Raw genomic sequence first — 23603 nt, 5'->3', positions numbered from 1 at the left:
GTTTACTTTGTTGTTTTTCTCACTTCTTGACCCCAAATCAAAGCCTTCCTTCTTTCGTGGTGAGCACTCCATTAACTCAGCTGTCCACACGTCCTGGAAGTTTTGATGGGTTGTGTTTTCATTATCACTCAGGTGAAAATATTTTGTAATTTCCATTGTGATTTATTCTTTCACTCCTGGATAACTTAAGTGTGCTACTTTATTTCCAAAGTTTTGGAGGATATTCTAGTACCTTCCAGTCATTGGTTTTAATTTAATTTCACTAAGGTCAGAGAACACACTGTGATTTCAGGCCTTTGGTGTTTGTTGAGACCTAAACCATAGCTTGATCTGGTCTATTTTGTACAAACACATAAATGTTCCATGTGAGTTTGGAATCTTCTGCATTTGTTTGGTGTACATTTCAAATTGGCTAATTGTTGTTACAAGTCAATACCTGTCAACGCAGATCTGAAACTCGTGAACAAACAGCGAACTGAATCCCACTATACAGAAAAGAAGTAGATGGGCTTACTCCAGGAATTCACGGTTAAGCGGGCTTAAAAACCGCCTAAATCCTCTCCAGCCACATTGGTAAGTCTGCAGCTCTACCGGTTAGTGGGCAAACGCGTTGAAAATCCCTGACTGCTTGTGAGCTTGTCCCCTCTCCACTTTTACTGCCTGGGCTCTAGAACGGAGCACACACGGGTAGGATCGCTCTGTTTCCTACTGAACTGACCTTACCTTTATGTGACGACCCTCCTGAATAATACTTCTTAAAGCTTTGGTGTTAATATCAGTGCCTTTGGGTAAGTGTTTTCTTGGTTTATTTTATTTATCTTTATGTCCTTGTCTATAAAGTATGTCAGCACAAAGAGAAAAAAAAAAGGGTTCTTTTTACAGGAGTGTCTTGTCTGTTGGCGATAATGGGATTACGGACGCAGCATCCTGCTGTCTCCTATCTGTCCTTTGTTTTTTGTTTCTTCACCCTCTTTGCCTGCTTTCTTTCAGATTAGTCCAGCATCATTCCATTTTTTCTCTCCATAAGCCTCTGAGCTGTACTTTACTATTTTTGTTACCATTCACGTGACCACAAAGAATGCAAGGCCACAAACCTCGCCTGTCCCCTCCTGTGCTTTCTGCTGTGCCACATGACACCCCCACTTCTGATAAAAACCCCGCGAGAAGCTGCAAATGGTTTACACGGCCAAGGTTTGTTCTCAGTACCCCTTCCTCCCGCTGCCCTCCCCCTGGGGTATTTTCTCTTCAGCCTGAGGGCTGGGTTCCAGTGCTTCCTGTCTGCTGGGAATGAACTGTTTTGTTTGTATGGTCATGTCCCCACACAGCCTTGACCTGTGAGGAATACCTCTGCTGGGTATAGAATTCTGAGTCGGCACCTTTCCCACAGCACTTCGAGGACGACTGCCTGCGGTGGTTTCTGCTGAAAAGTGAGGCTCAGCCTCGTCCCTCTGAAAGTGTCTTTTTTCTTTTCTCTCTGATAGGTTTTAAGATTTTTCTTGTCTTCAGTTTTCAACATTTTGACTACAATGTGCCCAGACGTGTTTGCTGCTGTTTATTTTGGGTTTCACTCTGTGTGGGGATCACCAAGCCTCTCAAATCAGTGGATGGATGTCTTTCTTCAGTTCTGGAAAATGCTCAACTATCGTCCCTTTGGATTCTGCCTGTGCCCTTCTGGGGCCCCCATGGCACATACACAGATGCTTCCATGCTCCACGTGTGCCCGCTCTACGCCGATCCTTCTCCCTCCCTCTGAGCTTCAGCATGGGTAGTTTCCCCACTCTGCCTTCCCTCCCACTAACCCGCTCTCATGTTATTTCCAGACTGCTTTAAACAATCTAACGCATCCTTAATCCTGAGGAGGAAGAATAAAGTGGGGGGGATCTCGCTCCCCAACTTCAAGCTCTACTACAAAGCCACAGTAATCAAGACAATCTGGTACTGGCACAAGAACAGAGCCACAGACCAGTGGAACAGAATAGAGAGTCCAGATAGTAACCCAAACATATATGGTCAATTAATATACGATAAAGGAGCCATGGACATACAATGGGAAAATGACAGCCTCTTCAACAGCTGGTGTTGGCAAAACTGGACAGCTACATGCAAGAGAATGAAACTGGACCACTGTCTAACCCCACACACAAAAGTAAACTTGAAATGGATCAAAGACCTGAGTGTAAGTCATGAAACCATAAAACTCTTAGAAAAAAACAGGCAAAAATCTCTTAGACATAAACATGTGCACCTTCTTCATGAACCTATCTCCCCAGGCAAGGGAAACAAAAGCAAAAATGAACAAGTGGGACTATATCAAGCTGAAAAGCTTCTGTATAGCAAAGGACACCATCAATAGAACAAAAAGACATCCTACACTATGGGAGGATATATTCGTAAATGACATACTCAATAAGGGGTTGACATCCAATTTATATAAAGAGCTCACGCACCTCAACAAACAAAAAGCAAATAAGCCAATTAAAAAATGGGCAGAGGAACTGAACAGACACTTCTCCAAAGAAGAAATTCAGATGGCCAACAGACACATGAAAAGATGCTCCACATCCCTAATCATCAGAGAAATGCAAATTAAAACCACAATGAAATATCATCTCACACCAGTTAGGATGGACACCATACAAAAGACAAACAACAGCAAATGTTGGTGAGGTTGCGGAGAAAGGGGAGACCTCCTACACTGCTGGTGGGAATGTAAAATAGTTCAACCATAATGGAAAGCAGTATGGAGGTTCCTCAAAAAGCTCAAAATAGAAATACCATTTGACCCGGGAATTCAACTCCTAGGAATTTACCCTAAGAATGCAGCAGCCCAGTTTGGAAAAGACAGATGCACCCCTATGTTTATCGCAGCCCTATTTACAATAGCCAAGAAATGGAAGCAACGTACGTGTCCACCAGGAGATGAACGGATAAAGAAAATGTGATACATATACACAATGGAATATTATTCAGCCATAAGAAGAAAAAAAATCCTACCATTTGCAACAACATGGATGGAACTAGAGGGTATTATGCTCAGCGAAATAAGCCAGGCAGAGAAAGACAAGTACCAAATGATTTCACTCATCCGTGGAGCATAAGAACAAAAGAAAAACTGAAGGAACAAAGCAGCAGCAGAATCACAGAACCCAAGAATGGACTCACAGGTACCAAAGGGGAAGGGACTGGGGAGGATGGGTGGGAAGGGAGGGATAAGGGGGAAAAGGGGGCATTTCGATCAGCACATATAATGTAGGGGGTGGGGGGCATGGGGAAGGCAGTATATACAGAGAAGACAAGTGGTGATTCTATAGCATCTTACTACGCTGATGGACAGTGACTGTAATGGGGTATGTGGGGGGGACTTGATAATGGGAGGAGTCTAGTAATCATAATGTTGCTCATGTAATTGTACATTAATGATACAAAAAATAAATCTAATGCATTCTTAATTCCAGATATTGCATTTTCATTTCTAGAACGTTCACTTGAGTCTTTTCATAGCTTCTGATTCTCCTCTGTTTTAATCCATTTTCCCACCATGTCCTTGGATGATGATGATGGGTGTTCCGAGTCCTTATCTGGCAAGTGCTTCACCGGTTGCTTTTCCTGATGGGATCCAGCCATTTGGTTCTGTTTCTTGGTAAGACTGTGCTTTCTGTCAGATGCTATGAATGACAGCGAGGCGCACGCCACAGGCTGTCAATCTTTCTAAGGCCTGTTTGGGTTTGTCTGCATCGCTGTTGTTTGTGTCATGTGGACAAATTCAGGAGGGTCACCTCCACCCAGGGAGGGACTCTTACATTAAGGTGTGACCCCGGCAGGGTCTCAGCGAGAAGCCCAGGTGTCTCCCTGGGCCTGGAGCTGGGCTCAAGCCCCCAGCTGGGCCGCAGTGCCAACTCCCGCAGAACAGGGCTGCTCAGCTGGGACTCTGGCATGCTGCCCTGTGTGTGACTTGGAAGTTCAGGGGGCTCGCAAGCAGATTTGGGGGCTCCTTCTCTATGGCTTCCTGCTTTTTGGGGTTTGCCCCCCCAGGTCCCACCGACCTGGTTGACCGTAAAGACAACCTCCTTGACTGAGGCGCAAAACACTGCTGCTCTCTGCTCGGCTTGTGTCCTGCTCCAATGTCGGGAAGCGAGAGAGCAGCCCCGGGGACTGGATGGCCCCTCCCTCCTCTCAAGCCCGACCACACAGGTTGCTCCCAGGATATGCATGTGTGTGCACATGCATGGTGGTGTTTTCTTCTTTGCCAGCTTTTCAAATATTTTTTGCCTGGTGGGTTAGACCAGTACAGGCTGGTTATGGTTGAAAGTGGTCAAAAAGTGTTCTTCTTTTTTTTTTTAAATTTTTTATTAAGGTATTATTGATACACATTCTTATGAAGGTTTCACATGAAAAAACAATGTGGTTACTACATTTACCCATATTATCAAGTCCCCACCCATACCCCAGGGCAGTCACTGTCCATCAGTGCAGCGAGATGCCACAGATCCACTATGTGCCTTCTCTGTGCTACACTGCAAAAAGTGTTCTTCAAAACGTTTTCCTTAAAATAAACTAATGCCTTTCCCTCGGACCCTGAGCTATGTGCAGCTGCCAAACTGGCATGATCAAGACTGGATCACTTATTTCAAATACAGTCTAAATTAGGAAATTAATATTCCTCAGCGAGTAGAACTCCTGGTTTTGCGCACACACACGCACGCTGCACGCACACTCCCACTGTGTGTGACTGATACCACTGTGTGTTGAGGTTTGTGAGGCCACCCACTTAACACTTTGTGAAAAAGGTAAATGTGCAGAGAAACCCAAAATGAATGTGGACATGGAGCAGGTTTTGTTGCAGAAAACAGACTTAAATAAAAACCAACCTTTTATTATGTAATGTCTCCATGTTTAAGAAAGATTAATGTTGCAAAATGGTAAACTTCTTAAAAACTCTTTGAAAGTTGGCCAATCCCTTCGCCACAATATTTCAATGAGAAATTAAAAAAAAAAGAAATGGAGTGTCTATATGAACTTGCTGAAAATCCTGTACACTGGATGCCTACACAGTTTTAAGGGAAATAGTGTTAAATATAAAAACAAAATCAGGAGGCTATCTACCCTAAAAACGTTCCCTGCATCCCTATCAGCTTACCAACTACCAGGAACCTATCAATTTCTTTTAGGTACATGGAAGTTGTCTGAAAATTGTAAGTTCAGCAGGTTAGTGCAGAGAGACTGCCTGCAGCGCAGGATCCGTGGGGGCACACTCCCCCCACCCTGGGAGAAAGTCCCCCAGGCAAGCAAATAAAAGGGAAGCCACCCAGGGCCTCTGCCTCCCACCTGGTTGGCCCAGGGCCTCCACGCCAAACAGCCCCAAGGCTGGGAGCTGCACAGGTGGCTCCTTCCACCGCAGTGCACCCATGTTTCAACACAAAATCAAGACCGCACAGAGCAAAGATCCCACCAAGCCCAGCAAAAAAGAAAAGGGAAGGAGATGTCAAGAGATGACATTTAGATGCAAATAGACTTCCAACAGAGCCACAGGCCACCGACCCAGCAGAGCCAGGCCCTGTGGAGGCTCCACCAGAATGGGGTCACTGGGCCTCCGGAAGGTCAGCTTCCTGTCCTGAGAGCTCGTTTAAGATGGTGAGGGCCACAGCAGTGGGACGGCACACGGACCACGCCCCAGCCCCAGCCACGGCCTGGGTGGGGTGGACCTGGCATGGGCGCAGGTGCCCATCAGCTCCTGGGGAAGCGCCTCTCCCAGAAACTCGCCCAGCCCCCCTGAAGGACACTGGCTGCTCCAGAGCCCAGATGGGCCACGGCGTCCTTCCCGAGCCCGCCACATGCACAGCTTGAGCAAGTCAGCGCCATGGGGCCCAGCATGCCCAGCAAAGGCGGGCGCAGGAAAGCGAGGGTGAGGCACAGTTCTGGCAGCTCCCTGTCAAGAGCCGCCTGCTTCGCGCCCGGAGGGACATGCTGTGCCACGTGCACACCAGGCGGTGGGGCTCCGTCCTCAGCTCTGTCCAGGGGGTAACTGGGTCGGAGCGATCTGGTCCCGTCCCCAGGGCAGCAGCACGTGCTTCTGCACCTCCGCTCCTGCTTCGCACTCACAAGGTGGCCAGCCGGCGCGACCCCGGTGAATCCAGACCGAACTGCCTGGAGGCTGGGAGGCCACCTGCCGCACCCGCTCCCAGCTGGGCCCTGAAAGTCCAGCAGCAGAGATCTGAGGAGTGACCTGCTCCACCTCCCTGAGCTGCCCGTCCTGGCGTGGCCTTCTTACCGCCCAATGGCCACGTGGACCTGAATGTCAGGCCCGCCACAGCAGACAGCCCATGCGGACTGTGCCCAGTGCTAAGGTGCCTGCACACTCCTCTCTGGCCTTGGAACTGGCACAGGCAGCCAAGGTGCTGCTTCCATGGGGCATTTTCCTCATGGCTCCTTAGCTGACTTTAGGCTAAAGGTGTCAGGGCCCAAGGAACTCTGGGTGAGCCCATGCAGGCCTGTAGGAGGAGCGCTGGCCACACAGCATGCAGAATAGGGCCCCCAGCATCCGAGGCAGGCCAGCGGCCCCACCGAAACCTGCCCAGGTGCCAGCTGGAGCCATCTCCAGAGGAGGCCTTGCCACTTGGCTGGGTCCCCGAGCCTCGCCATGCATCCGCCTACAAGAGACAGAAGCTGCAGCCGGCAGGATCCAGAATCCAGAAGGCTGTCAGAGAGGGCGCGTTCCTCAGCAGGGTCACTGCCCTGTCCCCACAGGGACGCCCCGTGTGCATCTGGAGAGGAAGGTACAGTCGTGCTCAATGAACAGATACCCGAGGAAGCTGCAATGTGAGGAGAACACCTCCCTGCCTCCAGACCATCGTGCCAGAAAGGACTGCACAGCAGCAGTGCTTAGCTGACTCCAAGATCCAGCACATGCGGCTGGGCTCCTCTTACAGATTCATTTTCCTTCAGGGAGACACACAGACCTCACAGACCTTGTAACACAAGGTCCCAGATCATAAACATGCAAACGCCCAGCAAAACCGGCTCATGACCAGCCCACGCCTCTCAGCTTGAGGAATTTGTGTTTTGCTGTATGGATTGAATGTCTTTACATTAGGGGGAAAATTCCTCAGAGAAAGATTTAATTTAAATATGAAAACCAATTTAATTTCATATAACATGTCACTGGGAGCGTGAAGCAGTGGTGACTTGGTGCACAGGTACTCTTCCTGGCTACATGGGGCAGGGGCCCAGGAGGCCGCTGCCAGTTCAGAAGCTGGTCACGCACCCGAGCACGCAGATCCACTCCTGGCCCACACCACATCGGTGCCAGATCATGCCAGGCCCACACCAGATCTATGCTAGATCCATGCCAGACCACACCAGATCTGTGCTGGGCCCATGCCAACCTGTGCCAGGCCCACACCAGATCTACACCAGATCCATGCCAGGCCCATCAGGGCACATGCCCACGTGGGCCTACATTGTTGAGTGCCTGGCGCAGCTGCGGGGCCAAGCCGGTGGCTCCTACGTCTTACCTGCGCTGGGGAGGTGAGCATCTCCTTGGGATGGTCTGGCGGTTCACCAGAGCAGGCACCCCGGGCTGAGTGGAAGGTGGAGGGCTGGAGGGAGGGGCTTCTGCTCTGCTATCAGCGTCCCCCCATGAGTGACGGGCTGGTGCCAGGCCCTGGGAACACAGGAAACGAGTCTCACCGCCTGAATGAGCGTGGCCCCGGGGCGCCTTCCTCAGTCTTCCTGGGGCGAAGCCTAGGTCCCGCTGGGAGTGGGCGCACGGCTGCTCCAGGGCCCAGTGCCAGGGCTCTCTGCGCGTGACCCGTCTGGGAGGGTCTCTCCCAGGGGCAGAATGATCACCATGGAAGGTCCCAGCACAGGAAGTTGGGGCACACGCCCCCTGTGACCTTCAGAAGTGCCTGTCTGAAGGGGCTTCAAGGCAGGTCAAACTGGCATTTACCCAAAAGTGCATCATAAATGACCTTTGGCAAGCGCAGTGTTTGAATCCCAGAGTCATTCCAGAGCCAAGAAAGGGCCCTTGATCCAAACTTTAAACAGCACAAGGAAATAATTCTTCAAACACAATCAAAACAAACCCTAGAGGCAGTACTCCAAAGTGGCCCCTCCCCTATGCATCTGGGCTGGCCTGCGGGCAAAGGGTTAGGGAAGGGGGCTTCCCGGTTCCCTGGCCTTGAGAGCTGGCAGGACTCGGCCACTTTCCCAGCCACGGGGGGCACCCTGCTGCTGCCGGGAGGAAACAGCGTGGGTCGGCCAGCACCCCACACAGGCAGGGACGGGCTGCTGGGTCCAGGTGGTGGGGGACTCGGACACGCCACAGCCTCGGACGCCGTCCACCTGCAGCCCTGGCTTATCTCCGGTCCGTCCCTGTGGCATCGGCGGTTACCCGAGTCCTCGGGGCCGCTTTCAAGACCCAAGAAGGCAGCGACATGTCACGGTCCACCCAGACACATACCCACAGCCACAGTCATGGAACAGCCATGTTTTAAGCCACCATCGATGCTTTTCATGGTTTCTATGCAGTGAACAATGACTATTAATGGGTGAGATGTGAGCCTACTTTGAAAAAGTAATGAAATAAGACAATCACGTTTAACTGAACCAAAACGAAGAACACAGAAAACCCTCCTGTGGAGAAATCATCTGAAGCTGATCTGCAATGGGACCACCTGCGGACCCGAACCACAACACCTGCTACCAGGCCCTGGAAACGTGGAAGCTGTTTTCCTAGGTCCCAGACCCACCTGGATAGGGCCGTGAGCACGGGCTGCTCGCCCGCACTGTCTGCATATGCAGTGGTTCTCTTAAACATCTGCCACCATCTCCCTTTCTTTTGCAGAACTGACAAAACCAGACCACGTTTACATGACCCAGAACACATCAGGCAACCGGCACAGGGCTTGGGGACCCCACACAGTGCACCCCACTCAGTCAAGCCGCTGCCCTTAAACAGCATGACTTCCCTGTTTCTGCAACTACAATCCACATCCGCTGGGGTGTGGACCTGATGGGCACCCCAAATCACAGTAATGAAGGCCTTGGTCCTAGAAAAAGGTTGTCACTAGACCAGCTCAAGAAGCCTTGAAGTCAAGTCAGGAAACAGCAAAACCCCTAAAACAGCCCAGTCCCCCAAAGTGGACCAGGAAGAGGCCCCCAACACCAGGGCCCTGGCCCCCTCCTTCCCAGGGCCACCTCCTTGGGGAAAAGTGGCGGCCTCAGCCCACCTGGGCCGAGGGGTCCCCTTCGCTTCCGGAGCAGGGATGTCCCACGGCAGCAGGAAGCAGGGGGCAAGGCCCCTGCTGGGTTTCAGTGGCACCCGGTTTGAGGCCATTTCTTCTTTCTTCAATGTGCATCTAGATCCCCCAGGGGCGCACGCAGGCTGCAGCCAGATGACGTGGGGCCAAGACCCAGCCACCCACTTCCTACGGTGCCAGCACAGCCAGAAACACATGGAGGCGGCGCCATGGCACTCTGCATGAAGACCCACCTGGGTCTTGCTCCAGACCCTAGGCTGACACTTGCAGTGACAAACAGCCCAAAAGCAGGAGAGGCTGCCAAACTCAACTCAACCACGGGGCAGAAGCTCCACCACAGGGACCCAGGGTCTGCTGCCATGAGGGCTGGTGCAGGAAGCTGGAAATAAAGGTTTTTCCTGGACACTTCCATTCCTCATCCTGCCCAGAAATGGGCAGATTTTGCTCAGGATATCAAAAAATAACATCTTAAAATAACCCATTCCCCTTGAGCTCGTTGGACCCTGCCCAGGCGAGGAGAATGGGTGTTGTGGCCGTAATGCAAAGGCCAAGCCTCAAGCACACAGGGCACACGATCTGCACTGCACGGGATACACACCTGATGAGCAGACCTGCCTGGGAAGATGCCACCCCATGGGCCCCCCGGCCGCCAGCCACACTCTGTGAGACCTGCTGCGAGGAGGGGCCAAGCAGGGACAAAGGACCTGTGGCAGGGCAGCCCACGTCCCCTGCACGGGGCAGTCTAGTCCCCGAGCCCACAGTCACACTGAACGTGGCAACATCTGTGTTTGGGGCTTGCCAGACCCTGGCCTGTCCCCAGCACAGTCCCCAGAGATGCACCGAGGGCCCCTCAGACGAGCCCACTCTGGGGACAAAGGCTGCAGACGCGTGGACCTCACAGAAAGCGCCGACTCTCGAGGACGACGGCCATCAGCCTGTTCGGGGCAGCACAGAGGGACTGACCACCCCCGGTGCTCACACACCGATCAGAGACCTCGGGGAGACAGAACCGTGTCCAGCCCTGGTGGGGTACAGGGCACCCCAAGCCCCACAGCTCGCCGCTGACTCTCAGCAGCACCCTGGGCGCTCCTCCCACAGTATCCACGCAGCCCATCCCATTGATCCCAGCTACACGCCCAGCTGGTGGGCCCCTGGCCACAGGCTCCAGGCACCCCAAACGCCCCAGGACCACAGCCTTTAGCTGTCCCAGGGCTGGTGGCACACCCCACCATCCGGTGGCAGAGACAGTCTCTGATTTGGGAAGGGGAAGCGCTGAAAGGAGCACTTCTCAAGCGCACTTTGGTGTGTGTTCGATGTTTCACAAATGCTACTTTGTTTTAAATTCACAACACAGCATGTTCCCCATTTTTCAGATGTGCAACAAGCACCTAACCGTGTCTTTAAAGGTGCCCAGTGTCAACAGGCTCATCACCGAGATGGTCAGACCGGGTCAGACTGCGCAGCGAGGCTCACCAGCTGGCACCCAGCCTGCCTCGGGCACCGCAGCAGCTCTTGAAGAGAACATAAACATGGCTTCCCACTGATAGTCTATATTATCCATAAGCGACTTTCCCTATTCTGACACACAATCTTGGGCTATCTTAGTGGTCATGAAAACAAAGTTGCAAAAGTACTGTTTTTTGAATCACAGTGAAAACTGAAACAAAGATACACTTTGCAAATCCCCAGCATGAAGCAAGACAAAGAGTTCGTGCTCCTCAGCCATGCTCAGGACCCTGGCATCCATGTGCTCGGTCCCCAGGGCCCCCAGGAGGGGCACCCCTCAGCCCTTTGCTCAGAGCTCCCGGTCAGGGTGGTGCCCCCTCCCTTGTGGAGAAAGGCGGGGTCCTCCCATCCTCGGACACCCACCACGGGTGCCCACCGCACACAGTGCTTCTCCCGGCACAGATGGGATGCAGTTGGACCCTCCAGGGGTACAGGGATCCGAGCCTCAGGGCACCGTGAGTGGGGAGAGCAGCTTGCCCAGGGCTGGCACGCTGTGAGCACACAAGCGGGGCGGTGTAAAATCTAAGTGCCCGGCTGTGTGGTAGGGGAGCCTGCAGCCCCACAGCACAGCTGGACCTTGGGCCGCCTCTTGGTTATACCCTGTCATTTGCTTCTAGGCAACTGGAATTCAGCTGGAGATACTTCAGTGGTAAACACAACACCAACTCCTTTAAAAATTTCCTGTGTAACTAGCCTTATCTGGTGGAAACAACACAAGGCTATGCTCCCTGCAGAACGAATCATGGCGCAAAGGCAGGGTCGAGCGCCAGCAGAGGGAGCCCAAGCCTGTCCCTTCTGCACAAAGGCCTCTGAGTGCCCGGCCTGCCTTCCAGACACAGAGGCTCTGCTTCCAGGCCTGAGCATGGCTGGTGTGCGTGTCTAAGCAGGACCATGTTTCAGGTCCAGATGCCTTGACTTCAGAGTGAAACACAGCACATAGCTCCCTGTGGGACAAGAGGCCTGTCCGCTGCCTCCAGGACAGCCCTGGGGAAGCCGCCACCCTCCGCCAATCCCGCTGGAATCAGCGAAGTGGGGTACCCCTCGCCCACCGTGTCTGCACGGTCTGATGCCGGCTGCCCTTTGAATAACCAGAGCGAAAGCACCTGAAGCAGCAGGCACCGCACTTACAGGACAGGGAGTGGGCGCCTCTGGGTAGGCATTCCAGGAGCAGGGGGCTGTCGTCCCCGAGCACATCGGCCTTCAGAGACAGCAGGCTGTTCTTACTCAGGAGAGCCGCCCGTAGGCTGGCCACCGCGGTGGCCTGGTGCAGAGCATCTTCCTTCTCAGGGGTGAGGGGCGGGCCCAGGCAGCCGGCTTCTCCCAGGAGGCCCTCGTCCACGTGGCTGAAGAGCTCGGCCCTCTCCCCACGGCTGTCAGAGCTGCTGGCCTCAGTGATGGTCACGTCTGCATCTGGGGGAGAAGAGAGAGAGCACACGCGTCATTTCAAGGCTCTCCGGGTGGGAAACAGGCAAATTTAGGAGAGGCCAGGGCGGCCGGCTTCCTGACCACGCAGCTGCTTGCTGAGAAGCCCAATCCTGTCCTGCCAGCCAAGGCTCCTGACAGGCTCCAGGACAGGGATGAAGTCCAGCCAAGGCCTCGGGCTGGGGCCAACGCAGAGCACCGGGGGGACGGCCCCAAAGGGCTGGAGACCCACTGTGGGCTCTGCTCCGGGGCTGCAGTATTTTCATCTCCCAAAGAGGAGGCGACACTCAAAATGAATCGACAAAAAGTAAGAGCTGAAGCTACGAAACTATTAGAAGAGCCCCATGACCTTAGATTCAGCAATGGTTTCTTAAAGGGTGACTCCAAAAATTGGACTTCGGCAAAATGAAAAACGCCTGTGCCTCCACGGACACCGTCAGGAAAGTGGGACGGCTCCCCGTGGAACGGCAGGAAAAATCTGCAGGTCATGAGCCTGGCATGTGATCCTATCTAGAACATAGAAGGAACTCCTACAACTCAATAAAAAGACAACAACCCAATTTAAAAATGAGCAAAGGACCTGCGTAGGTGCTTGTCCCAATGGGCAACGCTGGACATCATGAGTCATTGGGGACACACAGCTCAATGGCAGTGAGATACCAATGCAAGGGCCGGAATCAGAACGGCAGACAAGTCTGGCAGGAACGGGAAGAAATCGGAGCCCTCGTACGTGGCCAGCGAGACTGTAAAACGGTGCAGCCACTGCAGAGGGCTGCAGCGGTTCCTGGGAAGGTTAAATACAGGGTCGCCAGCTGGCCCAGCCATTCCGCCTGTAGTTCGCCCAATAGCAGACACACACGTCCACAAAAGCCCACACGTGCATGCTCACAGCAACGTCATCCACTATCACAAACCTGAGCTCCCCACAGTCCCTGGGCTGACAAACGGGCGACAAGACATGCTACACTCACACAGTGGGGTCGGCCACAGAAAGGAGTGAAGGGCTGACCACACGACAGACCATAAAACACGCTCAGTGAAAGAACGAACGCCAGGGGACACACACACCGCGGGTCCTGCTCCCGCAGGCTGTTGGGATGAGGCCAGTCCACACAGCCAGAAGCAGGTGAGGGGCTGCCAGGGGCTTGGGGACGGGAGTCACAGCAAAGGGGCGCAGGGCTTTCTTCTGGGAGATGAAAATGTTCTAAACTGGACGGCTGCACAGCTCGGTGAATACACTAGACACCGCTGAGTATGCATTGTGGGCTGAACATATCTCAGTAGAGCTGCTACTTGAAGAAGGAGAGGAGTCGCCAGCACAGCGGTCTCCCCAGTGTCACTCCCAGGTCAGCACTAGCTGGACGCTTCCAGGCTGGGGGCACACACGGAGTGGCAGGGCCCCAGAGTGTGCCGGGCAGCACAGACCCTGGGCAGGGCTTGGGCCCCAGGAAGGGGCCCCGCTGGAATGTGTAGAAACTTGAGAACTCAGATCAGGCGAATTCCTATCACAGAATCCATGCAGATCCTTCATGACACAGGACCAGGAGGCCACGAAAACCCTGCCCCTGGACCCCCAGAGAGGGCAGGTCCGTGCTCCCTGGGGGCAAAAGCTGCAGGAATCACAGAGATGCTCCGGCCAGCTGGGGTTCAGCCTCAGCATCACAGAAACCAGAGGTGGCCATGCTCAGGCAGATGCCGTAGAAAGCACCTCAAAATCTAACCTGGATCCCACCAAACAGTGTCCAGCGCTGGCACCTGGGGAAACACCACCATGCGCAGAGGGACGCCCTACGGCTTCTTCCGGTGTGCGAGGGAAAGAAGAGAGGCAGGCCACGTGGCACAGGCAGGGACCCAGACAAGGCATGGCGGCGGTGGGGCACTGACGGGGTCATATTAAGGAGCTGCTGGCTTTTTAACGTGCGTCATGTGTTTTTAAGAGTCTGTCCCTTTGGAAGTTGCACTGAGAGGCCCGCAGAGGACGCAGTGGGAATGTCTGCATGGTGCTGGTAATGACGGAACCGGATGATGGAACCATGCAGGGTCCACTCAGATGCTCTTCACTTTTATGTATGTCTTGATATTTTTCATAATAAAAAACTAGGGGAAGTCTCAAAGATAAGAGTTTTTTAAATAATCCGGACATCTGTTAGGAAGGGCCAGGCACCAGCCATGAACAAGAGCGTGAACACAGCCAGCCCTTAGCAAACACCTGAGAACTGAGCAGAAGCAGTGGCGACCAGGAGAGTCGCCACGGGCCTCGGCCTCACCGCACGCACGACGGGGAGGAGGGGAGGAGCTCTTCTGGGACGTCCCTGCGCTGGGCCGCTCACACTACGGCAGTGCTGGGAGCCAAGGACCCCTTTAACGGGATGAGGGGCCACGCGGGCTCTCGGGTCCACCGGAGGAAATCCACAGGCCCTCAAAGCCTTGGTCCTCCGTGGCTCTAAACGCCCTGAGCCCCCTGGCTGATGCGGTGGCCAGACCTGCCGTGCGTGGGCAGCGCCGTGACACGGCCTCCCTGCCCCTCCTCTCGCGTCTAAGAGGACCTCTCCCTGTGAAAAGCAGGCACCGAAATCCACCCTTGAAACAGCAGCATTGGGATGCCGTGGGCATCCAGCCCGCCCGGCCTTGCGGCTGGCGGGGCACAGCTCATTGCCTCGGCCCAGCCCTGGTGCAGGATGGGTCCTGGCGCTGACACCCCCCAGCCAAGAGGGGCCTCTGCTCCTTCCAACCACTCACAGCCGGCCCGGGGTCCAGGTGCCATGCCAGCAGCAGGGGGACACGGCCTCTAAGGAATGAGGACAAGAGGCAGCCATCATCTGGCCCGGAGACCTGAGGGGGAGGGATGGCAGTGCAGATGACCAACTGTTCAACGTTTTGATGCCCCTGAGCCGCAGGGACGGACAGAAATGACAGGATGGAGGGTATGTCTCCAGTGTGGGGTGGGTGGGGAACATGCCCATAAAGCCCCAGACCCAGCACAGCGAGGCAGGCTGTGAGCTGCAGGCGGCCGGCTCTGGGGGGCACTGGAGCTCCCTGCAGAGACTCCCACATCCATGGCCAGGTGTGCACTGAGCAGTAAGGGAGGCATGGAGGTTCCGAGAAAACTACTGGACAAGAGGGAGGGGGCCAGGCACGCCGGGGAAGGTCTCTCTTCCTGAGGGTGACCCAGAAAAGAGGCTTGGGGACAGAGGAATCTCCTGTCCGCCCTGCAGGCGGCCCCCCTTGTGCCCGGCCCTGCAGACAGTGACACCCACGTACTCAGGGCCTGTTCGCCACCTTGGAGCCAGCACAGAGCCCTGCCCGACAGTCAGACAGTAACGGGGCCCCGCTGCCAACAGCTGATCCACCGGATTCGCCAAATGTTTCTGACGGCTTTCACATAGCAGTGTAATGACTGCAAGAGACTAGATTTCAAGCGTGCCCTGGGACAGGACGCGGGGCCCGAACCACAGAGCCGGGTGGGCGGCACTGGGCACCAGGGGAGGGACCGACAGCCTGAGAGGGGCCGAGCAAAACCGTCTGGGCGGCAGAAGCAGAGGCCCTTGCCTGCCCCGGCCCCCCAGGCCACAGGAGGGGCGCACAGTGGGGGGCCGGAGGCCAGGTCAAAATGAAATTCCACCAACAGTAAAGGAAGTTAGAACCAGCATTTATATTGTATAATGAAGAGACCAATGTTATGTAAAACCATCAAATGTGTTCATGTTAGATTTTTTTTATCAAGAAGCTAAGACCAATAGCCAGAGAAGGGTAAGATTCCTCAAGGGAGGAACAACCTAAGACAGGCACAGTCGCAGGGGGGCCATCAGGTGAGAAATTGGGGATCCACAGAGGTGAGGCTCAGAACCTCACCCCCCCTGTTTTGAGAGAAATCTTCTGCATCCATGGATGTTTTATTGCCCTTGTCTAGCTTGGATTAACACTTAGTCTACAGGCACACACCTGATCATCTACATTTGCTCTCTTACAACACTAAACTATGTTTTCTACCTTTATCTTGCATCTACCTACCACTTCAGCATTTTATTAAAAATAAAAATAATAATAATAATAAAGGGAGAAATGTGGGATCAACATATAAATCAAGTATAAAAATCAAACGAATATTCATATTTGACCTGATTGTTTATAGTTCATATGCATGATCAGAACCGAAAGTTTCTGTGATGACTGCCCTTGTACTACTGTTCACCATGTAAGAACTTATTCACTATCTAAGAACTTGTTCACCATGTAAGAACTTGTTCGTCATGCTTCAGAAGATTGGAGACTGACGAGAATTAGGCTTGGGGTTGATTAATGATTGTGCATTGAGTCCCCTATACAGAATTTTATTGTTGTTAACAACCATTTGGTCAATAAATACAAGAGATGCCCTCTCAAAAAAAAAAGCTAAAACCAAATATTTAAAATACTCAAGAGGGATTGTGACCAATACAGCAGTTCCAGCCACCTACTCCTTAGCAACTTCACATTTTGGGTTGAAGTCAACGTGTTTCTGTGCCGGCCCTCGGGTGGACCCCGGCTGAAGTGTTCCTCCGCCCGGCAGGTGGCAGGATGCCGATGCTGCAGGGCCAGGAGAGCGGTTGGCCCGCTTCCATCTGCAGCCTCAGGGGCTGCCTCCAGCCCGAGCTGTCAGCCATTCAACATGTCCAGAACTGTCCCCCAGATCCACCTGGGGCAAGGACGCGTTTCCCGACGCCGAGGACCCCGGGGCCGGGGTGACCCACAGCGAGCTGAGAGCAGCTCACAGAGACCCTCATCAGGCTGATGGAGTTCGCCTAGGCCGGCACCCGGCACGACTTTCAGGAGCTGTTCGCCTACCGCAAAAACGCCGAGTCAGGGCCAGCGTTTTCACCCTACTTTGAGGGAGAATCCACATCGGTCGTGCTGTTTGGGGTCTCTGAGTACAAGAACATGTTTGTAGCTTGGTAGAAGGCCCAGTGCCACCCAGACAGACAGCTCAGAGAGCCAGAACAGCTGAGAAACGCAGGGAGAGAAGCGGGCACGGCTGGCTGCCCGGAAATGCAGAGTAACACGCAGGGAGATGCCACCCACACCCTACTGGATGGTTAGAATTCAAAAGCGAACACGCTCAGCTGCTGGCAGTGAGCCGCAGCACACGGAACCTCGCACAGCGTGAGTGTGAGATCATGACCACAAAGGAGACCACGGGTGGCATCACAGAGAGCCATGCACCAGCCCCAGTGGCCTGGCAGCCATGGAGGTTCATCCCAGAGAGGAATCCACACACCGTCTACACTGAGCCTGTCCTGGGACGTCCACACAGCTTCATCCGTCACAGCCAAAAACCACCCAGAATAACACAGTGCCCATCAGCACGTGAGAGGACACACCGTTACAGCTAGAGAACAGGGTCCTGTTCAGCAACGAAAGATGGCTTCGCTGATGCCCACCATGACCTGACGGAGCCTGAGGTCAGCACTTGGCAGAGGCAGGGGAGAGAAGCACCCAGCTCCCCCGGCGGCGCTGTGCTGGCCACGGCTGGGTGGGGCTCAGGCCAGGGCACCGTGTCCATGGCAGCGTGCAGGTCATACTGACCGTGATCTGCAAGATGTCGGCACTGGGGGACCCACACAGCAGTGCAGGGAAACTGTGTTATTTCTCACAGTTGATTGTTAATCTCTGATAATCTCAAAATGAAAATAAACAAATAGATGAAGTTTGAATAAAATAAGCCAGATAAGAGAACTCACCACACGCTCTCTCCCTGCAGGTCCCCCGCCGACAAGCCCGGAGTGGGGGGCATTCCGGGTGACGGGGACGTCCCCCATCCTGACAACAGAGGTGTGTGTATTTACCGAAGCTCATCAGACTCACCCACCAGAATGACGAAAAGTGGAAGACTACAGCTCAGCAGGGTGGGGGGCTGGGAAGACAGGCCCCGCCCTATGCCCCAGCCACTCCATTCCTTGGTACGTGCTCAAGAGAAATGAACACATCCATCCATAAAACAGGCTTGCCAAACACGTGCACAGAAGCTTTATTCACAACAGCAAAACTGGCAACAGCCTAGAAGTCAACCGTCAAGAGGATGGATACACCAAGGGCATGTGTTCAGGTGAAGGACGGCCACCCACCACCAGCCTGAAAGGTGTGAGCACGGGGCAGCGGCCACACGCTCTCACGCGTGGGAACGCCCACGACACACGCACCCTTTGGCTTCATTTATACAAAGTGACAAATGGCAAAGTCCACCCATGGCAACATCTCATCAGTGGTTGCCGGGGGTGACGGTAACATCCTGAGGGGTTGTGTGTGTGCATTTCTCAAAATCACGGAACGGCACAGCAGGGTGCGCCTCATTTGATGCGCATAAAACTGACCTGAAAAATGTCAGCACGGGCCGAACTCGGTGAGACGCCGACCGGCACGTCTGGGGGTGAAGCGCGCTGGTGTCTGCCACCCCCTGAAAGCGGGCCTCTAACTGAACGCTGGGCCAGCATTTCGGAGGACCGGATGGGTAGACAGGTGGGGAATCTGGGCCATAGACACACTCACTTTATTTCTTTAACTTTCCTCTAAGTTTCATGAATATTTCCCCAATACGATGTAATGGAGAGAAAACAATTATTCAAACTGTACACTGGAAATCTGTGTGGTTTTACCTCACAATAGAACAGAAAAAAGGAATGTCAATTTTCACCAAAAATACCTTGTTATTTATTATATATGCACACCCCATGGTAGGCTGACCATGGCCCCCGAACACGCTCGTGTCCTAACCCCGCCTTGTCACCTGCTGAGGCAAAAGGGACCTTGAGCTGGGAGATGACCCCAGACGGTCCGGCTGGCCCCAGATGAATCCCAGGGTCCTTGCAGGAGGGAGGTGGAGGGCAGAGGCAGAGAAGATGTGGCCCCAGGAGCAGGCCGCGGAGGACAGGGCCCCGAGCCTCAGAGCCCAGCGCCTCCAGAGGCCGGGGAAGGTGGGGAGTGGATTCTCCGGGGAGCCTCCAGAGGAGGGCGGCCCTGCTGACCGATGTGGCACTTCTGGGAACCAGAAGAAGGCTGTATGGCTTTCAGCCCCAGGTCCGCGACTTGTCACAGTGGCGGCAGGACACCAGGCCGCCCCTGGAAACACCTCTGGTGCACCAGGGATGGACGCCCATAAGCACCAGAGGGGTCCAGCAGCTCTGGTCCAATGGCCAAAGCGAAACAGCCCAGACCCATCAATGTCGGGACAACGGTACACAGCGTCGGCCTCGCTCCACAGAACACACGCATGCCAGGCCGAGTCAGGACACAGTCCCCTCAGGGGAGGCGGTCGCCAGGACGGGCGTCTGGGGCTTCTAGGCGCTGGTCACACGCTCTGAGCCAGCTCAACTGCTCGGAGTTCGCACTATGCTGGCATGCACGTCACACCTCCGTGCTTAAAAAGTCTGGGAAAAGCTGTGGCACAAAATTTTCAAATGAACACTTAAAAATTACACTAACTACTCCTTTTCAAATCTCTGTTAAGTGTAGGTCTGTGAGCTGTGCTTTGACATCATGGACAGGTTCCCCCAGACCGCCCAATGCTGACGTCCATCCTGTTCACGGGAGGCAAGTCCCGCCTTGCGTGGAGCAGAGTCACAGCCACGAGAACCCTGGCGAGTCAGCCCATTCCCTGGCTCTGAGGGCATCTCTGTCCTGGTCTGCAGACACCGGAAGCAAGTAAGCTCTTGGTTAAAGGGAGCAAAGCCCTCAGGTTCAAGTCAAACAGGACCCAGCAAGGTGGCTGCACATTTTTGAGCCAATAACAGAACAAGTGGCAGAGGGCAAGGCTGTGTGGGGAGCCCCAGCGGGCCCCGTTCTGCACCATCCTGGACCAAATGAGGTGTCAACCCCCTTCAAAGATGGAGGAATAATAAGCTATCAGAACACAACTACCAGTGGGAATGCTGAGCACCAGGGCTGTTCACACGGGCACCCTGCATCCCACAGGCTGCCCCTCCATCCCCATGCCTTGTCCAGCTCACAGGCCTTCCAGAGGTGCCTTCTGCTGCCATGGCACAGCCTTGCCCTATGTCAGCCCAGACACACTCAGGGTCCTGGGTGCCTCTGGGTGCGGCATGATGCTGAAGCCCCCAGCCCTGCTGGGCGACAAGGCACACAGAAAACCCAGCCTGTTTCCACGCGGAGGGACAGAGAGGCTGTTGGTCCCTGAGAGCCCTCAAGGGCTTGTCCTTTAGGAGCTCGTTTCTAGGGGACCAGCAGCTAAAGAAAGGCGCTTCCGGTCTGGAGGGGCCCATCCAGACCTGCAGACTCGGGGGAAGGCCTGAGGAGGGGCCTGGGCAGGGGAAGTCCCGGGTCTTGGGGGCCTTCCCAGCACTGGAGGCAGGTCTAATCCCAGCCCCAAAAGGCTGACCAAGACACCTGGAGCCACTTTACTCCAAAAATGCAAACATCACACTAAGCAAGACAATTTTATTTAACAGAGATGATCGAATTTGTTGAAATGGCAGCAGGGGGAGGTGGCCTCTTCCAGAAGTGGCCAGAGCTCCCTAGAGCTCTCCCCAGGTGCCAGTTGGGCCACGCCGCCAGGTGCCAGACTGTTCATTCCTCACGGCTCCCATCAGATCATGGAACCAACACTCACATCAGCTCAACAGACTCAGAGGTTTGCTGCTTCCACAAGCTGCTTCTGACCGCGCGTGGGTGGCCAGGCTGCCACGTCTGGAAGTCTCCTCCTTGTCCGCCTTCACGGAGGGGAGAAGGCACTGCCAGCCTTGGACCTTCCACTGCCAGCTCCTATCTCAGCACCAACGACGAGCTCCTAGCGGCTAAGAGGGAACCTCTGACCTCGGCAACGGAGGGCCAGGCCTCAGTCTGGGGACAGAGCGCAGCCCCCCATCCTGAGAGGTGGTGTGCTGTCTCCCCTCTCTGGGCAGGAAGGGGGCTGCGAGGGTGAGAGGGGTTGGCTGGGAGCCCACCTTCACCCACGTCCACTCACAGAAGCTGGTCTCCTGTTCCAGTGCGTCTTGAAATCCTGCTGTGCCAAGGTCCAACCTTACCCAAGTTCAGGTACAAACGCTTTATAAAACCCACACGTTTCATTCTGCCTAGAGAAGTTTGCTTTTGCAGAACCTTTTAGTAGCCTGTGTTGGACAGAAGACAGGGACCCAGGGCTCTTCCTGAACCAGATTCTGAGCTAGCAGCAATAAAGTCCCACAGCCCTGGGGTCAGAGGAGAGGGTTAACCTGCAGGTGGGCATGAGGCCGGAGCCCAGGACAGACGGGCAGACCACTGGGGCCTGGTTGCAGGGCCTGCCTGTGTCCTGTGACCACACACGGCATGGCCCCCCAGCTCCAACCCCACATGCCAGCACACACTCCCTGTGGTGACTCGGAAGTCCAGTGGACATTTTCTTGGAAGTTGCTATGTTAGGATGCCCTCAGTTTTCTGCATGGAAAAATTTCTCATAAATGCTACCAGGCCCCAGAGTCACCACAGGATGAGGAGACGGGGCAGGCAGGGCACCTGAGCATCATGTGAAGCACCCCAATGATCGGCAGTGACCCTGACACCTTCCTTTGGAAAAGCGCCTTTTCTCCTGTACACACAATGAGAATATAAAGAAGCTATCCTCGAAGATGTGCTAAAGTCCTTTGTGAAAATGGCTGACTTCCACCAGGGACACGAACCACAGCCTGGGGCCAGGGTGGGGGGATGCATGGCCCCCCCGAGGGGCAGGAACAGTCCCACAGAAGCCCACACCTCGTGTCCTCGTCTTAGCAAACCAGGATAATCTAACAGAGTGGTTCATGGTTGCCTTGGTAACCCAAGGGCTTTAAGACACTAACAAAAGTACATAGCCGAGATCACTTGTTGGATTCTAAAAACACCTTCTGCTCGACAACTGCATTTAACACATCAAACCCACAGGCCCGAGGAGCACACCATTTCCCAACAAAACGATGGATGCCCAAATTGACTGGCCTTCGGCATCAGGGCCTGGAACTGACGCATGACACCAGGAGGTGTCCTGGGCCTGCCCTGCCCACCCAGAAGGCTCCTGTGGGACAGCTGCTTTCTGGTTTCAGGTAGGGCTGGTGAAGGGCCGTGAACCAAGCCAGGAGTGGATGGCATACACCTCTCCTTACTGGCAGATGGCAGGGGGGCAGTTGGCTTTTCCATTAACTCAGACATGTAACCTTCTGACGTAGTTCAGGTTAAACTCCAACAGTTCTGGGGGGTTGCCCACTGAGGACACCCGCAGTGTCTGGAGAATTTCTGGGTGTCACAGCTAAGGGGTGAGCGCTGCTGAAACCCAGTGGGTGGAGGCCAGTGAGACCAATGTCCTACGGTGCCCGGGCAGCCACACAGCAGTCACCCAGCCTGAGGTTGCAAGTTCCTGGTTAAACAAGCCTGCACTGCACACCCAGGGGCCTGGCAACAATGAGAAGCAGGCTGATCCGGAGCCTTTCTGCATCTTGGATGCTGTTCAATGGATTCGGGGCTTCCATTTGAGATGAGGAAGTTTGGGAGGCGGGCAGCGTGCTACGCACATCACAGGGGACGTGTACAACACCAGTAGGCTGCACAATTAAAGTAGTTATAAGGCCAGCGTTTGCAGTGTGTACATTTTACCACAATAAAAGCTAGTTACGGGGAGCCCAAGGCAGTACTCTCTGGAGCCGGAGTCCCCCCAGGTGCTGCCTACCTGCTGCAGGAAGCCTTGTGGGCAGGGGGAGTGGGCAGCCTCTCCAAGCCAAGCACTACACACCCTGCATTTGTGGCATATGCCAGGACTATGTCCTACGGATTGCTGGTCCACCTGCTCCATTTGCTGGCTGCACTTACTAAGAGGCCGCCATCCCACTGCAGGCCAACCCATTCCACCAAACACCCTCCCTAAATGCAGCCCGCCTGCCCCCTGCCCCCGGGGAGCAGGGCCTGTTCTCATGGGCCGCTTGGAAAGGCTGGGAGTAGCCAGAGCTACGGCGTGCTCCCCCAGGAAGAGTGCCTGGGGCTGATGAACATTTGTTTCCACTAGTCTGAGGGGCAGACAGAAAACTGTCCTCCGAGAGCAAGGGCTGGCCATCACTGGTCGTCGGGACAGAGCCAGGCCAGAGCCAGGCGCGTGCAGCACCGCCCAGTGGCTATGGGAAAGCGATACCACGCCTATTAGTCTGAACCACTGGAGCCACTGCTGGTGTGGAGTTGACACCCGCCCCTGTGGGGCAGCTTTTGGCTGTAGCCCATGTCCCTCGTCAAGGCAAGCTTCTCACCAGGGGCAAAACACGTGCATGTGGCAATTCTGTTCAGCGCTCATGAGGCCTGAGCACACGCCCTCCAGGTGGAAAATCCAGAGCCGGGGCGGCGAGCCTGGTGAGCTGTGCGTGGCCTGGTCCTTCCTCCCACGTCCACACCTCTTCATTTCATGTACTTTGTCATGTTTTTAAATGTTAACATTCA

At 54.5% G+C, this 23603-nt stretch overlaps 1 protein-coding gene across 5 annotated transcripts in view; it reads right to left on the bottom strand.

Annotated features, from left to right (window-relative positions):
* The window catches only part of ZBTB46 (zinc finger and BTB domain containing 46), a 56948-nt gene that overhangs the window by 10145 nt on the left and 23200 nt on the right, over positions 1 to 23603 (bottom strand). For 4 of the 5 annotated variants that reach the window (XM_017655371.3, XM_073236337.1, XM_037006549.2 and 1 more), the window contains one exon: positions 11892 to 12173. In XM_017655371.3, coding sequence (XP_017510860.2) covers positions 11892 to 12173 — 282 coding nt within the window. The remainder of the gene's footprint in view (positions 1 to 11891; positions 12174 to 23603) is intronic. The other variant, XM_037006551.2, reaches the window with a different exon arrangement.

This window comes from Manis javanica, chromosome 5, assembly GCF_040802235.1.
Source record: "Manis javanica isolate MJ-LG chromosome 5, MJ_LKY, whole genome shotgun sequence".
Lineage (NCBI taxonomy): Eukaryota > Metazoa > Chordata > Mammalia > Pholidota > Manidae > Manis > Manis javanica.
Note: the sequence above shows the minus strand (reverse complement) of the source record. Positions and strands in the feature narration are given on the sequence as shown.